Source organism: Triturus cristatus, chromosome 4_2 (assembly GCF_964204655.1).
Source record: "Triturus cristatus chromosome 4_2, aTriCri1.1, whole genome shotgun sequence".
NCBI lineage: Eukaryota > Metazoa > Chordata > Amphibia > Caudata > Salamandridae > Triturus > Triturus cristatus.
In genome coordinates, this window is record NC_140586.1 from 666,585,944 (window position 1) to 666,604,056 (window position 18,113).

Here is an 18,113-nt window from a genome sequence, read left to right on the forward strand (position 1 = left end):
AAGCTATGCCTTACAGGTATCAGTCTTTCCATAGGATATTGCAGTAATGCCACTTACCTCCAAGAAAGCATAGTAGCAAATGGAATATTTTTAAGCCCAATGCCCGTAATCATATTCAGAAAAAACACACCTGCTTGTCATGTCCAGCCACTCCTAAGTAGATTTGCAGTCATCTGTTATAACCAAGAACCTACATGTAGGAGACAAGGTGGAAAAATAATTATACAGCAGTGCTTTCCCTCAAGTTAAAGAAATCTCACAGGTCAGTGCCTCTGGAAGTGTGTAGAATTTGGGCTGCAGTCAATCAGAAACCTCACTAGTATCACTGAAACTGGGTCAGTTGGGATTGACCCGTTAACAAGCCAGGATGATGATCCAAAGAGGCCATCACAACTAATCCACAATCAAACACCTTTATCAACTTTGTTTATTGAGGCTCTATAAGGAAGTGGTAGGTCTTTTGTGTATGAAGTATATATGTGGTATAAATAAGTATGAGCATTTATGTGGAACAGGTGGACAAAAGGCCGTGCAGAGCTAACCAGACGTCGGATCGGTACCTCTAGATTCCTGGTAGGGCTGGATACCATTAGTTCCATTTTAATTTAGAGCCTTTGGAATCCTGCACAGCCCTTTGTCCCACAGCGCTACATATTTGGTCTTCATAAGTGATTGACCCAACCTCAGCTTCATGAATCTTCAATAATGAAAGATTAAATATAAAATAAATTGATTCTACCACTTCATGACCACTCAGTGTGTGCCTTTCAGAGCCATTGAATGGAATAGACCGGGTACCGCTGCGCACAGCATAAGGTCATGGGCAGTGGGGTTAGCCCACCTGCAGTGAATTGAAAACCTGTTGTATGTTCACTGAAAAAAATCAAAGCTTAAGGTGAACTTAAGCTTTGATTTGAGCCTAACAATGGACCGCCTGTACCCTAGAATGAGAACCCAAATGCTAATGTCTTGCATATCAGCACCCAAATGCAAAAACACCCCACAAAGATTAAAAAGCTCAGAGCTAACGAAGACCCAACATGGCCAACCGGTAGTCCTTTATTAAACCCAAAAGAATCATCAAAATCTATAAAACAAGCTCGAGACACAGCGTACACAATAGCAACTTCCGGGCCCACTGCCTTTCAATTCTAATCACTACTTAAAGTTCATAGCACACTAGACACAATAATATAATCCCCATCAATGAAGAAGACCTTACCCTGTAGCTGCATACATTCTGACTTCATGGACAATCAAGTATTGTTTAGTCAAAAATACATTACATAATGTATGTATTAATTTGGTATTTGTTTCTTTTTTCTCTATCTCTGTTGCATTCAGGTTCACTGATATCGAGACCATTGTAGAGACTGTCCTCCTTCGAGCGCAGATTGTAAATCCAAGATTAGAGATTGTTCATTTTGGACAAAGTCATTTAGAAGTTCCAGAATTCCTAGGGGTCACCTCCAAACCTGTGGATAATAACCTCCTGACATTCAAATACAACAAAGGTCGGCCAGGAACGGTCTGCACCATGAGGCTTCTGTCATCTGAGTTCCTGTTTCCTGCTTACGGACAACTGGTTGTAGATGATCCCAAACTGCAGAGAAGAGGGCAGGAACTACAATCACAGCTAAAGAACAACGAGAGGAAAGGTATTCGAAAGATTAATGATGTGTAAAGTTTGCACAAAACAGGAAGTGTTGTATGAGTGCAGATTTAGATTTAGAACAGTAGAAAAATCCTGATTTAATTAACGAAATGAGGTACGTTTTTTATGCTTTCTAACATGCTTAACTTTAATTTCAGACACTGAAAATGTAACTTCTCTTTTCAGATGATTTTTGAATGAAATTCAAAGGCATCTAGAATTAATTTGGAAAAGAGTTGAAGACATACATCTTTAAATACCACCACATCACAATGTGCTAACAGTCCACAAATCAGCTGCTTCCACAATCCGTCTACTTTATGCTGGTCTTTGGCTCTGTACATTGCTACACTGCCTATTGGCTAAGTTTGCACTATAGGAATATCAGATACATACATACATACATACATACATACATACATACATACATACACATAAGTAGTATCAATCAGAACTAGCCACAACCAATGTAAGGGTCCACAGATTTAGTCACTTCCTCTTTTCAGAAGCCACATAGAAAACAAAAGAAAAACATCAGAAAAAATCCTCAGAAAATACAGGAACACTTCCTCCCTGTTATCTTCATTAAGTACCAGGAGCGGAGAGAAGTGGAGCTGAAACAGAGGCATATTTACATTTTCCATAAAAATTAATTAACTTAGGGTGGATATTGTCTTTTTTGAGAATACAGTGGATTAATAATACTCATCTACTTTTCTTAATAAAATTGTTAAGTATTGAAGTTAGGAATATCTGCAGTTTATGGCAAGAACTAGGCCATATAATGCGTGTTCAAAACATATTGACAACTGTTGAAGATATGTGAGCCATCGGTTTTCACAGTAATGCTTTCAATGCAGATATTGTCCACAAATGAGCTGATCTTAGATTGTCCTCCCTCCAAACACCAGCTGAACATGGTCTAGAAACCATAGTCCCTCTGCCTGAATGGGCCCCAAAGATTTGAGTGTTAACCTTGCTGATACTGTAAACTTCGTCACTCAGCAGGCCAAAGTTGGTTCAGCTAGGGATCCAAGGGGCTCTTAGAAAAATATTATGTATTGAGGTGAAGACATCCTTGGAGGACCAGGTTGCATTTTGTTTCCTTTCAAATATATAAATATATAAAACACATAATATAGCTTGTTCATGAAAATAAGTATTGTTTGTTATTCTAGTAATAGTAGAGAAAAACCCCTGTCAAGAATTGATATCAGGAGATCTGACATCATCAGCTACAGTCTCAAATGAATTCAAGCACACAACAATGGTACATTTTACAGGCAACTCCTTAAGTGTGAGGGAATTATTATCCTCATTAAATGTGTGTAAGTCAAAATTAACATTTCAAAGGGCAGAAGCACAAGGTTTTAATGAGCTGTATCCTGCCATTATTCAATATACCTACAAATCAAGTAATGTGCCCAAACAGGTTTATCACCTACTTTTGAATTTAAAATCAAAGATGGCCGAACTATAACTGAATGTTTAAAAGTAAAGTGATATCTGTTGAAAAAAGATTAAGCACCAACCGGCTGGGAGCGGACGGACGTAGGTGCTCTGGCGTCGCGCGCCTTCTGATGAATGTGTGACTATGAAGGCTACCACCCCTCCTCTGACCGAGTCTCTGGTATCCCCTAAAATCTACTGATTTAAGTATGATCATTTTCCCAGGTTGGATTCACTTGGGCATATCTTAGGTGGACTCCCCCACTTTAGCATGCAATAGATGTAGGGAACACCTGATTACGATTTCATAGGGATCCGACAGCCCTGACGAATACCCCAGACCTCTCAGGCTCTGTGCGTCGGCAGAAACATGTTGGCTTATTAGAAGATGGATTAAGAGACGTTATGCTCTTCAGTCTCCATCAACGTATTTGTTTTTAACGTACCTGAGGTCCTCCCTAATAAAGGTGATAACCGAGGAACCGCAAGGTATTTTTAATTGACCTGGATCCTGATTTTGTCCTGGAAGTTTTATGTAAGCACTCCCTCCTTTCGCCAAGTCTTCGCCGAGGTTGAGTCCGCCCTGGTAGCACTATCTTACAAGGGTGGGGAGAGCATGCCTTTGATGAAGCATGACACAATACTGTGTGTTCTATTAAGGATGGCCTTCCCTTAGACCATACGTGAACTACAGTACTATAATTTTCGGGCCCTACCACAATCTTTTTGCTCAGTTTATTGGTTTAGGCAACCTATTTCTTTTGAGTTTGTTGTATTATATTTGGGGGCAGTAGGTTTGCCTGGTCTTCCCCCGACTCTCTCTTTAGTGGTATAAGAAAAAAGATTAATACCAATTCCCAAGCACCAACTAATCTATGAATTGTAAACTTTGGTAGTTCTGATGCCCAAGATTTCCTTATGATTTCCTTATGAGGTTAAAAGCTGATGATGAATGGCCTGGGAAAGACCAGACTGACCTAAAATGTTTCACGCTTTCGACTGAGGAAAGTCCAACAGTATCAACTCCTTAATCATGTCTTGAGAGCTGCGAAACAATTGAGGATGATATGGAAGAAGAATGGAAATGTCTACTGACAATTCAGGAACAGTAGAGAACCAAACTTAAGATCTCCAAAGCGGGTTTAGGAAAACTAATAGTCTTTGGTTCCTAAAGATCTGAGCAAGATATCTGGGAATCATGAAGAAAGGAGGAGAAGCATAAACATACGAACTGTAGCTAGTGCAGCAGGATCTGGCCTCCTGCAGAACAGGTGAGGTGATTGGGTATTGAAATTAACAGCTGTGTGAATAAAGGATCATAAATGGTATTCAATACCTTATATCCCTTTCGATGGGTTTATAAATAACTGTAGTCCATAATGTGCTTGTGAGGCTAATTTGCCAAAGTTTTGTGACTCCAAGATAAATATTCGTAAAATTGCAAGTCTGCATTCCAGGCAGAATTCCCAAGAGGTTTTTGTTAACTCAGCTAGCGTTTTCACCAAAGTGCCTGCATGGACAATATCTCACTTTGGAGACATTGTTGATTCATCATACAAGTGTGCTATGAACCTCATCTTTGATGAAACTGCGAATAGCAAAGAAGTGGGAAAGTAGTGCTAAACAGTAGATATGCAATGTGGAATGCTCCAGAGACCATGTCCTCCAGTTAAGAGGCTGTGCTGCATACCCCAGGGCCATTGGCATGGATTAGGCTACATGACTAGATCTGAGAAAGTAGCAAATGTTTCTCTCCCTGTTCTGTACATACAGATGATTTAAACATTGTCTCTTCTTGTAAATCTTATTTATTTATGCAATTTATAAAGCGCATAAATACCCTTTGGTGTCTCGGTGCTGCGGATGGCAAGAATAAAACCTGGAGCTGATATCTCTTCCTAGCGGAATTATAACTGAGTACGAAAGGCATATGTGGAGATGAAAAATGTTAAGCATTTGAATGAGGGCAATGTGTAATGTATTTATGTAGTACCAAAACTGTAAAAAAGCGAAAATGCAACACAATAAGAATCCCAAGCCAATTTAGAAAAATAAGGTGCATTTTAGTAAATAAATGGCAGCAAAACAACACAAATCCAATACACGAAACCACAGTTATGAGTAAAGTTGGAGGTTTAAAATAGTGCCAAAAAGCGTTAAGGGCCAACCACAGTCATTTTCTTGTGCTTGACATGTATCTAGGCACAGGTTAAGGCTAACCACTGATGTTGGTACAGGAACCAGGTTCAACTGTGTCAAACTTTTTCACTTTGGACTCAGTCTCTAAAATGGAACTCCGATATCCTCAGGGGGGGCAAGGCAGCAGGCAGTGGTCATGAAGGGCTCCACATTACCGAGTAGCCACTAGATGAGGTCTCTGTGAAGCCATTGACTTTTCCCACTAAAGCTTAGAGTGGGAGAAATTTGAATTTTATACCTAGAGATGGTTCCTCGCCAGCCAGATACAGTTGGCATGTTCTCCCGGTGACTTTTTCTAGGCTAAACCTTAACCTCTTTTTTGGAGCTCGAATTCTTCCAGCAGGGCATTGCTGTAGCAGAACAGGGCTCCATGAGGCTGGATATTGTCTCATTAAAGTTCAACTGAATCGAATTGGAAGGAAAATTTCAGAGCGGGAGCAACCTGAATCTTAAGCCCAGTGGCATAGCACCTTCATCGGATCGGCTTGTCGGGGTGGTCCCGGTCCTCCAGATACCTTTGGAGCTAAAACATTTTTTAGCCCCTGGTTTCAGGAGACGATAGGAGGACTAAACCTTGATACAACCCAGATCCCAGGACCTCAAGAACAGCATTGAGGGTCAAGATTCACTCCAGCAAAAACCACTAGCAGGGTCCAGGGCAGGTCCAGTTGGAACTTGTCATCTGGACAGTAGTATGAACGGCCTCTTACAGCTTGTTCTGTTCCTGTAGCCTGAACAATGGACCAGCCTTAAGACCCTGAGATGCCTCTTCTTTGTCCTGGGTATAAAAGGGAGAGCAGTTTAAGTCTTCTAGGCTCTTGTCAGGTCTCAGGCAGCAGGTTCAGTCCTCCTCTGAGCTTCCACAGGTCCAGTAGTGTTCTAAGGAGGGGACTTGGGATGCCACATATATGCCTGGCACCAGCATATGAGTGGGTGAGACTTCCGTCCGACATGCCGATCCATAAATGTTCCCAGGAGTAACCTACCCACTTTTGTAGCGTTTACTATGTGCCCTACTGCGAACTATCCCACAGTGTGCCCCTTTATCTAAACCCAAGATGGCAGAAACTTTCTTCCCCTGTGCAGAGCTCACGTGCCCACCCCAGAGGTATGGCCAGGGAAATGAGCAACTCCTCTGTGGTCACTCTAAAGCAGCCCTGGGAGTAGTGTCTCTTCCACCGGGATTGGGGCCTGCCAAACTAGCGCAAAAATTCAGAAACATTTGCTTGTGACAGTCTATGCCTCCTTTGAAGTTAATCAAGATCCAGAGCATAACCCAAATGCTCATCCTGTGAGTAACAGAAACACCTCCCCACACCTAAGGATTTTTTCCTGCTCTGAGAGTAGTTTTAACACCTTATCATCAAGGGGGTATTCAGCTGCCAGGTGACAGTTGGAGCACATGCACATGGGCCTCCAGAAGCTTATGCAGGTAAAATGTAACTTTCTAAAAGTACAGTTTCCATAATTGTTAATGGAAAATCGATTTTACCATTAACTTAGATTTTGAATAACCATTAAAGTGCTTTGAAGTATATTTCTAGCTCTGTCCTAACTGAAATTAGCATTATTAAATGTAATAAGTGTTTTCATATGGAACAGCCAGCCTTGCTATTGTGAAATTAGCTTCTGGTACTTTTTCACTGTAAGGACATGTTTAACATTAAACGTTTACATGCCCTACTTTTAAATACCATGCGCTCTGACATCTGGGCAGTAAGGCCTACTTAGGGGTGACTTATAAATATTTAAAATTTGCAGTTTAAAATTGTAACGGTCACACTACAAATGGTAGGCATGGAGTCATGTTTGCACTGTAGAGGGTGGCACAATGGGTGCTGCAGTCCACTAGAGGCATTTAACTTACAATCCGTGGGCACATTTTGTACCATAAACTAAGGACTTATAGATGAGTTAAATATGCCAATTAGGGGTATGCCAAATTCATCATGTTGAAAGTGGACGCACAGGTACTCTACCGCTGGTTAGCAGCAGTAAAGTGCACAGAGTTCCACAACCAGAAAAAACATTCAAGACAAAATTCTGGGTTTACACCATGCAAAAAAAAGACATTTCCGACAACTATTCAATACTGATAAACACAGTATCTTTTGCTATCAGTACATTAATTGAAAGTACAAATTTTGGTATTTACCCTTCATAAATTATGGACCTCTTTTTTTTTTTATTATATCTGTTTCTACTCTTTTCTGTTTCCATTTTTAAACCAATTTGGTTGTCTCATGTACAATTAATTAGCCATATCTTTTTGTATTCATGAGGAATTATCTGATTATCCTACACCTATGTCAATATGGACATGAGAATGGCATGCAATATGGCCTACACATGCATACAATATGGTGACTGCAATCTTCAAAATTGCCAGCTGCACTTGGCCTGAGAAGGCTAGGAATAACATCACCTAATCTGGAGAGAAGGGTGATTGGAAATAACCCCCTTGGGCTATAATGCATGCACATCTTTCATGTTGCAATTTTCTTTTTTAGTCATCACTATTGGATTTATTCGTTTTCTTAATTTTTTTTATGTACCAAGCACTTTGAGGAACAGATACCACTCTCAGCAAATATTCAAGAGTTCTGAGATGCTCTCTTAATCTTACATCTGAACTTAGTTAATCATAGGACTTTTCATATTTTATCACCCATCTTCTATCTTTAACCATTTTTTCGCTGTTTTCCAGAACATTCTTTTCTTTTTCAATCTTGTTCCCTGTTTCTTCACCGACATTAATCAACCCTTTCTTCCATGCATTGAAGGTTGGAGCACTTTCTATCATCCATTTTTACACATTTTCCTCCTTGCCAGCTAGATCAGGTAAAATAACAGTTTTGTTTTCTACATTTAAATTTCTTGCAGGTATATATCTGATTCTTCGCCATTTTGGATAGCTTTGTTGGAGTTACAAATATCTTCTAGGGTATACAAAGCTATTTTTTCAGGTTAACCACAGTAACTATGGAATATAAAGTGGTTATAAATACTTGCCATAAAGTTTCCACTTCTTGGCTGGGCAAAGTGCTTTCCCATAGTCTGTATGGCAAGGCCATTTTACTTTAGTCTGCTGAGCATAGTGAGGCGTGCCACTTTGATACTTCCTTTTTCTTGGGGCTTAGGTCTTATATTTCAGCTTCCATTTCTTTGGGGTCTTATTGATTTCCGTTCTAAGTTAAATCCAGGATCTTAACTGTATATACTAAAATCTTGAGGTGTTGCCTTTGGCTCTTTCTACTATCCCTTCCCATCAGCGCATCCATTGTCGTATGTCAGGTCCCCCGTTGGAGCATCTTTGCATCCATTAATTGTTTAATCATTTGACATTCCATGCACTGTGGTGTTGCTGGAGATAGCCAAATTGGCATGCACCTACTATTATACTGTAAACCCCATTTTTCCTAATGTTGTACCATGCACTGGCTAAGGCCTGCATTGTTTTTAACCACCCTTTTAAAAAAAATCAGTGCTCCAAATGTTTACAACAAGCCTACTTGCTGACCTTCCTTACTTGTCATTGAACGACAAATCAGCCCCCTACGTGGTTGGTCTGGTACAACAGCCAGTGCTTTTGCACCAGGCTACTTTCCAAAGGAGCTTGTGTAAAGTAGCACCTTGGACAATCATAGACTGCAAATTAACCAACACCATGCTTTCTAACACAAGTAACTAACTGTGCCTGTCCGCACAACCCACAATTCTCTTTACATTTTTCACTGTAAAAGTGTATATTTCCTCTTATCTTAGGGTCAGGTCACAATTAAACATTTCCTTCATACCAGAAAATCAATTCAGTTTATGTAATACTTGTTTTTCACGAGTTCAACTAATTGTTTTACTAGTTCACCTTGTTTCATCATCTTTCAGGACAAAATTGGAGAAAGGAGTTGGCCTAATGGCTAGGGCGGTCAACTTCGAATCTGGGTAACCGGGTTTGAATCTCGGCAATGACGCTGAACAATTCTGTGATTCTGGGCAAATCACTTAATCGCCCCATGCCTAACAAAAATGATGAATGTGTCCTCATGTAACGCAACTGGTGCTATGTAAAGCTCTCTGATATCGATACAGAGTCAAGTTCACACTATATAAAATTCCGTAAAAAAAAAAAAGAATTATCCAAAGTCCTTCCTGTTTAAGGCACTATTGAAGATATTACTATTTGCTCATGTAACTAAATCAAAAAGGACGGTCACTGTTCCTGAGAGATAATGACACGATAGAGATATCTAGGTTCTATACAGGACAGTCACTAGGATGGTCTCTTGCTGCCCTCACATATGCCTAGGGATTTCATGCCTCATCATCGGGTAGGTACTCCTCGTCAGACTCATGCTGCAATGCCCTATGGGTCCCCTGAAGGGTCACTTTAGCAGAGATCTTTTAGTTTTAGTTTTATCGCCATTTGATGAATGCATGGGTGTCAGGTGCGGTGGTTTCTGATGTGTGCAACAAAGTGAGTTAAAACTCACTAGGGGATGTCAGATTAACATTTAATATATAGACTCCCCTGCCAGGTTAAAAAAACAAGGTAGGTTAGTGCTACTTTAAGGGTTATAATATGCCCAAGTAGCTCTGTTTAACTTCATGGAGTAAAGCATGGCTCAACATGTTTTGCGTCTCTGTGGTCTCTAAATGATCCATGCCTCTTCTACAGGACTTGACAGCAGGGGAGGAGGGTAGGTGTGGCAAACTGGAAGCACTTCCTAGACCCCACAGCCATGCTCAACCCCTGCCCCGACCGATGAGGCATAGCCAACCATCTAATTATTTTGGACGATCATTTTAATCATAAACAAGAAGGTACCTCCCTTTTAGAGGGAGACTGCTCATAATGTTTTAAGTGTGGGGTAGGCTCATTATCCTTTTGGTCCTGGAGAAGCGCCACAGATCATGTAGATGATAGTCCTTAATGTCCTGTCTAGAACCTACATATCTCTTTCGTGTCTTTATCTCTCAGAAACGTGACCCTCCTTCGGAGCACAGGTACTGTACCTTTGTTTGCTCCTACTCCCCCCTGCTCCTAGACCCCCCCTTTCCCCTTGATAATATTTGTTCATGTAACCATGTGTATTGATTAAAGATGATGGTTGTTTACAATTTCTCATGATCAAGTATAATAGGATGCTTGTGTCTTATTCCTAAACACAGCCCTGAAAAATCTCTGCAGTTAATACGCTAGAGCAAAACATGTGGGCTATATGATTTCTACCACCAAAAAAACAAAAGACAAATTGCATATTGGTTTAGCTTGGAACTTGATGACTCAAATGTATATCATATTTTTAGTGGTAGGCCAAGATTCCTGAAATTTTCCAAGATCTGAAAGCTTGTGACATCAAAAGAGTTTCTGCTGAGGAAATCTAGATTGTTGGATTTTGAAAAGGCAAGCAGTGGAAGTCTAAGTGAAAACCTTACATTGCCTGGAGGAAACATGGATCTATGGGAAAGCTTTGTCAATTGTGTAGCAAAATAAATAATTGCCCCAAACTTTGAAATAGCTGAAATTGGGCTGCAATTCTAGTGCCAGGTGATGGCGGGGGCTTGACACTGTCAGCCTCTACATCATCTTTGGGGAAAGATAGAAGAACATTATGATTGTTTTTGGTAGGAAGCTCTACTGGGTTGCTGAAACTGACTACCAATCAAGGGGTGCCTGGCAGAGCTGGAATTAGCTGGGTAATAAATTCAAAGTTGTTCCAAGGAGCGGGCCCCAAAATATATCTAGTCCCAGTGCACCACAGATCCACAAAATGTCACTAAATGGGTTTACCAAGTGGCACGTGTCAACATTGGCCCCATGTGTCATTCATTGTTATGGCTATTTTGATTTGTAACATCATGATCCATTTCTAAATGCAGCATGTCCAAACAACCAAAATTAGGGATAGTGAACTGCAGTTTGATGACAAAATATCGAACCTACTGATAATTATTGTTTTATTTCAGCAAGAAACATCGACAGGTCATGCCCCAGCAACAAAGCCTGCCACTCTCAATTCAAGCAAATAAACTTGCTGAAGGCCAAATGTGAAGACTTCTTACAGATGGGAATAAAGTATCAGCACCTCAGCCCCCCATCACCTGCTGTTGACTACATTCCAATCCAAGTGGAAATCAAAGACGAAAACAGTAGATTTCAATTACAGGTAAGGGTGTCACATTGGCTTGATTTTCTCACTACCAAAGTTCATTTACCCCAAAAAATCAAACAATATTATGTTGTGATTAGTACATACATGGAACATCCTCTCACATGCTTGCGTTATTATAGCACTATAAATATCAAAGCCACTTATTTTACTAACCTGAGCTAGCTACAATTGTGAGTGATCCAGTGTTCCTAGTAAAGAATGGTGTGACATTTCGCACATGGTGATATATGCACATTTCATGAGTCATACTAAGGTCATTTATATCTCACAGGGACCTATGCCTAAGCCTGCCACATGCAGTGTTCACTGCTCAGCTAGCTGGTTTCGGAGACCCTTGTGCTCTATTGCCTGTAGGCTTGTACCCAGTGTTGGTCAATTTGCATCAGCCCCTTTGAGTAGTAAATATTAGACCTGGGTGAAATTGTATTTTACTTGCAAGTGTCCTCCCACAAAATAATGGTTAATATTGAAAATGATTGTCAAGAGACGTTTTTGAACCTAACCAGTGTCTTGCTGGTATGTCACGTTATTTTTATTTCTTTTTTACACAAGGTACTCTCTCAAGTGAAAGTTTCACTTGGGGTACCGATAAATCACATTTTGCATAATTTCTGAACATTCATGGGAAAACAGTACAAGATTTTTCAAACCCATAGTAACTAAACTTACTTTTTAGGGATTTTTAAATCTCAATGCCACGAGCCTTTGTTTCTTTATTGCTTGATCTGTACTATAGTGCATTGGTTGTGTTCTCTCTTATTCCAGGTACATTCTGAGCTTTGTGAACGAGAGAGGTTTGTGAATATTAGGGCTTCGTGAACAATAGGGCTTTGCAAACATTATGCAGGGGGTGTTTTTAGAATGTGGCCAATGGGATAATCTGTTACAATTGTGACATATTTTCCATCTGTTGTATTACAAGTGCCTGTAGTCGATGACACTGGTAATACAGCATATTATAAGTGCTTAGAGGAATACTGGTTTCCTTGTTTGACTATCCTGTGACAATTGTGCTTTGTGTTTTGTCTATACCACTCTCTTATTACTGTTTATACTGCAACTTTATTTAATACATTATGAGATATAAAAAATTGTGTAACATGCAGCGTTGGCTGGAAATTCATTCTATTGCACCTCTGATACTTTTTCAGGTTGTGACACAAAACCGTCTTCAATGATCCATGTTAAAACCCATAAAAATGTGTTACCCCCAACTGTTCCTGTTCTGATGAAGACTACAATTAATTGCCCTGCTGAGATATATTACTCATGAACGTGTTCAGATACATGAGTAGTTACTATAGTTTTGGCTTCTTAAAACGCCAGTATTTATTTATTAGGACTATGCAAGGCATTTATTTATTTTTACAATTTATAGAGCGCGAACAAATGCCCGTAGGCGTCTCGGCGCTAGAAACAGTGCGTAAAGTTCCCACAGAGGCTAAATCGGCAGCTGTTATTGACCAAACAGCCAGGTCTTTATTTTTCTGCGAAATTGCATCAGGGACGGGCTTTCTCTGATAGCTACTGGCAAAGAATTCCACAGTCTGGGAGCGGCCACCAGGAAGCGCCTATCGGCCCAAGTGACTGTTTTGGTTCGCGGCACCAACAGAAGATTGAGGTTGTTAGATCGAAGCGATCTTGTGGATGAGTGGAGCCTAAGATGGGCTTTCAGGAAATGCGGGCCGTGATTATGCAGTGCTTTGTATACTATACAAAGGGTTTTGAATTTAATCCTATTCCGGATCTTGAGCCAGTGAAGATCTTTTATGGCCTCCGAGATTGGCATGAACTTCGGGGTTCCAGACAGGAGACGGGCTGCAGCATTCTGGATTGTCTGCAGTTTATTAGTCACTCTGGCCTGGGCATTGATGAATAAGCCATTGCAGTAGTCAAGGGAGGACAACACCAGGGAACTTACCAGTGTCTTTCCTGCTGCAGCTGGCAAGAACGGCATAATTTTCTTAATCAGCCTTAGTTTATGGTGGGCAGTGGCTGCTGTTTTGCTTGCGTGGGCCATAAAATTCAGGTTCTCGTCAAAAGTCACTCCCAGATTTCTGACAGTAGGGACCGGTTTAGGGGGGTCCTATACGTGGGCGGCCACCAAGTAGTAGACCAACTGGGTGAGAGATGTCCGAAAATGACCACCTCCGTTTTTTCGGAATTTAGTTTTAGGCAATTGGAGGCCATCCACTCTCCAATCGCCCGCATGCCCCCTTGAAAGTTTTCTGCTACCCTCTCTCCATCACCATTGATGGCCAACACAAGCTGCGTGTCATCTGCGTAGGAGGTAAGGCTCATCCCATGGGCCTTGATGACAGATGCCAGGTCCGACACATAGATATTAAATAGTGTCGGACTTAGGGATGAGCCTTGGGGTACCCCACACGGCAGTGACAGCTTGTCTGACTGAAAATGCCCCAATGTGACCACCTGCGTTCTCCCAGCCAAAAAGGAGGAAAGCAAGTTCTTTGCCAGGTGGCGAATGCCCATCTTTTCGACACGGTCCACCAAGATCTTGTGGTCGACCGTGTCGAAGGCTGCAGATAAATCGAGTAATACCAGTACCGCTGTTCCTCCCTGGTCCCGGATCACTCGTATATCCTCAGTCGCTTTGATTAGGGCAGTCTCCGTACCATGGTACTTACGAAAGCCGAATTGGGTGTTGTCCAGTGATTGGTGCTTCTCTACAAACTCCGAAAGTTGTATGTTCATAGCTTTCTCAACTACCTTGGCTAAGAAAGGTAGGCTAGCTATGGGGCGGTAGTTTTCTAATTGCTCCTTGTCCATATTGGCTTTCTTCAAAAGAGGCTTAACCAGTGTGTTCTTCAGTGAATCCGGGTATATCCCAGTTCTGAACATTGCATTACAGACTGAGGTGATATCAGGAGCCAAACAGTCCATCACCGGACGGATGACCTTGAGAGGACAGGGATCTAAAGCAGATCCAGATTTAATGGTAGCAATAATGTCCTTAATTTGTGTCTCTGCGAGGTCTGTGAACTGGAACAGTTCAGTATCCTGAGTCATCCTGTCAGACATGGGCGAATGGATTACCGTTTTAACGGTGAATGCTTGATATATGTCATTCACCTTGGTAAAAAAGAAATTGGCCAATGAATCGCAGAAAAATTGGGATGGTGGCGGAACTAGGTCCGGAGTGTTTCCCGCTAAGATCTTGGTGATCTCATACAGTTTTTTACTGGAGTTTTTGGCGTTATCGATCTGTTCTGTAAAGAACTTTTTCTTAGTTTCGACAATGAGGGCTTTATACAGCCCTAGTGCTTCCTTGTAGCTAGCTTTGCTTTCTGAGCTGTAGGATCTGCGCCAATGCCTTTCCCTATTTCTGCAGAGTTGTTTCTGTTTGCGCAGTTCCTCTGTGAACCACGGGGCCGAGGGCGCTGTTCTATTTCTCGAAAGCTGTTTAGTCGGAGCTAAGGTGTCTGTGGCAGTGCCCAGCCACTCCTGAAATTGACATGTGGCAGTGTTGGGGTCAGTGGACAGACAAGGCCGGGTCCTATCCAGAAGAGCAGTTAACTCCGTCAGGTCGATTTCTTTCCAGACCTTAAAAGGTTCTGGTCTCAATATGGGGTGTCTTCTAGTTCTGTTCGCCTTGACTGAGATTCTCATTAAGATGGCATAGTGATCAGTCCAAGGCATGGGCAAGGTATCTATTATTTTTAGGCCTTCCATATTGGAAAAGATGCCATCCAAAATATGGCCGGCCTTGTGAGTGGGGATAGTTACCAATTGCCGAAGACTCAAGGTATCCATATCTGATATCAAGGTACGGGTGTCGTTATCGGAAGACTTCTCAAGATGGAAATTCATATCACCCATAACTGTAAATGAGTCTTCCATCGCCAATGCTTCGAGTATCGAGCCTAGGTTGGCGAGGAAGCCAGTACGGGCACCTGGGGGTCCATATAAGAGCATACCTTTGAAGTGAAACGACGGAGTAAGCTTAAGATCAAATTGGAGGGCTTCACAAGAGGTGGAAGGGATATGTGACATTCTCACACTTACGTGATCGCGGGCTATGATGGCTATCCCCCCTCTACGCTTCCCTACTCTATCTAGACGGTAGGCTTTATAGGCTGGGGGGGCCGCGACTGCCATGTCTGGATCGGACGCCTCATCCGTCCATGTCTCTGTTATAAAGAGACAGTCTAAGTTGTTATCCAAGATGAGGTCGGATACTTCCTGCCGGTGCTTTACCAAGGAACGTGCATTAATGAGTGCTGCAGAAAAGTCTATGGTGTTAACGGCTGTAGTGGTGTTCGTCTTAACCTTATCATTAGCTATATGTAGCCTAATGTTACAACGAGGGCATATGAGTTCTGTGGTTTCCAGGACTCTATACAGGCTATGTTGGACACATTGGGTATTAGCCATCGTGCGCAGTTCCAGCAAGGCAGATTTCGAGTAAGTTAATAATCCCTGTCGGGGACTCTGGCCAGGGGTTCTGGCCCTAGGTCCGGTCCCGGCGCGGACGGGCGCAGGCGGGCTTGCCTTTGGTGCGCCCGCTGCGCCCGCCCGCTGCGCCGTCGGGTTGCGTCTGTCATTATATAGGGGGAGAAGGAGGGTGGGAGGCAGCGTCAGCTAGAGCGCTCCCCCAGCCTGCACCCAAGATGGCGCCTACCCGACCCTCGCACCAGCTCGAAAAATGGCTGTGCGGGGCTCAGAAGGGCGGTAGGAAGAGTGTTAAGGTGTCAGAGTGCCTAACACTAAAATATAGCAGCACACACAGTAAAATCGGCGATTTTTAAAAATTCTCGTAAAGCGCTAAAACGTGTCAGTAATTCTTAAAATATTGAGCGGACGATGTAAACATTGTGGCAATTACAGCTGTTATAGTGGGTACTCTCTCTGGGAGGTACATTCACAACCCGAGGTTTCCCAAGAAGCCTGTTGAGATTAGTGATTATTTTTATTTCAGAAAAATCTCCACGGATAAAGGGCCAGTCAATATGAGGATACTTTGCATTGTTAGCTCCCTCGCTTTCTATCCCACACCTCCTGTGAGGAGCAAATGGTGCAGTGTTTTCTCTGCTAGGTCATCCTCTTTTCCTTAGAAACGTCACATGCACAAAATGTCATTATTCCCTTCCCAGCCCATCTTGGAGCCTTCTCTCTCTTTCTCTCTCTCCCTATCTCTCTCTCTTTCTCTCTCTCTCTCTCTCTCTCTCTCCCTCTCTCTCTCTCTCCTTTTCTTCCGCTCTGTGTTCCATAGGTCATCTGACTAAGTCCATTTGACTACAAGAGTGGTAGAGAAGTAATGCTGGCTGCATTGACTATATAGACTGGTCGTGGAAATGTCATGTTTTTCTCCCCAAACTTCTGCTTTGTGGGAATGTTTCAATGACACAGAGAACTGATTTTGGGCTTTCATTTTAGAACAGCATCATGTCCGCCAGATATCAACCTAAAGCTGGTTTAGGTGAGTTAACTAAAAATGTCTCTATGGGAAAAAACAGGTAAACTGGATTAGCATGGTCTAGTAGAGAACGCGTCAGGATATTCATAGTCCAGATCGTACACCTTAAGAATAGCACTACTCCATGGATTAGTGACCTGAATCTGGCTAGCTTGCTGCACTGTACGCTAACTATGGCATTCCAATGCATCTTTTACGTGGAGCAAATATGAGCATCTGTAGTTTGGAAAATGTAGAAGCTCTTTCTAAAATACTGGCACTGTAGGGATATTCAATGTGTCTTCATTAATAAGAGGTAAAATATTTTTTTTTTAGATGTAGAAGGAATTTTTGAACAGTGCTGGAGCCCATCACCAACAGATGAAAAATGATTTTTTTCAACAGTGCTGAAACCCATTAACTATCAAATTGCTGCTAAATTCATAGACCGATCCTAAGCAGTTCTCGAAGAGGATGACGCCATACAGTTTGGGCCCCAAGCTCAAAATTTTCTGAGATTGTCTTTGGCTCTAACAACTGTCCTGCCTACATATATTAGATCAAAGAACCTGATGACTGAACATTTCTTCATCTTTTTTACTGCTCACATAAACATTTGTGACAAAATACAGGGCAAGCTTTCCTGCTGCTGCACTGCCAGATAGCTTGAGTATATGAAGCTGTCACGTAAGCAAACCTGAACTTGATCATACTACACTAACTGTAGAATGAACCAAGTGTGATATCCAAGTGTGGGGTTGAAATTGTCAAACAGCTGGCAACCAAGCTGGAAAATAAGGGGATGCAAATTTAAAACCTTGTTTACAAGTTGGGAAACGTTGCCCTTTGTGAAAATGACCATCATGAGTGGCAACAGTGAAATGCTGTAGGTACCATTTGCCAACCTCCATTTTCCATTCCCCGCCACCAGGAGTTCCACCATGGACCTTCTGCAACTGAGTATGGACTACTAGGCACTAGGAGTGGTAAGAAGATGCTGAGTACTGTGCTTGACATCTTGAACAGCAGTGGGAGCATTCACACCGTTCTGCATGTGAGGGTGGCACTTTTAGTACTTACAGGAGAATAACTGGCATAGTGAGGGTAATGCTGGTCCACTGAATGTATCAGTGTTATTTAGCCTGAACATTTGTCTGGTAGTACTGAATGGTTTGCTAAATCGGGGTTAAATGTCTCAGAGTTTTGCTGTTTTTAGGCCACA

The 18,113-nt window shown here is 41.9% G+C and overlaps 1 protein-coding gene across 1 annotated transcript in view; it reads left to right on the forward strand.

The window, feature by feature from the left end:
- The window catches only part of LOC146834868 (FRAS1-related extracellular matrix protein 1-like), a 991,143-nt gene that overhangs the window by 128,718 nt on the left and 844,312 nt on the right, over positions 1-18,113 (forward strand). Inside the window, exons 4-5 of the mRNA XM_085602468.1 lie at positions 1,345-1,658; positions 11,270-11,469. Coding sequence (XP_085458594.1) covers positions 1,345-1,658; positions 11,270-11,469 — 514 coding nt within the window. The remainder of the gene's footprint in view (positions 1-1,344; positions 1,659-11,269; positions 11,470-18,113) is intronic.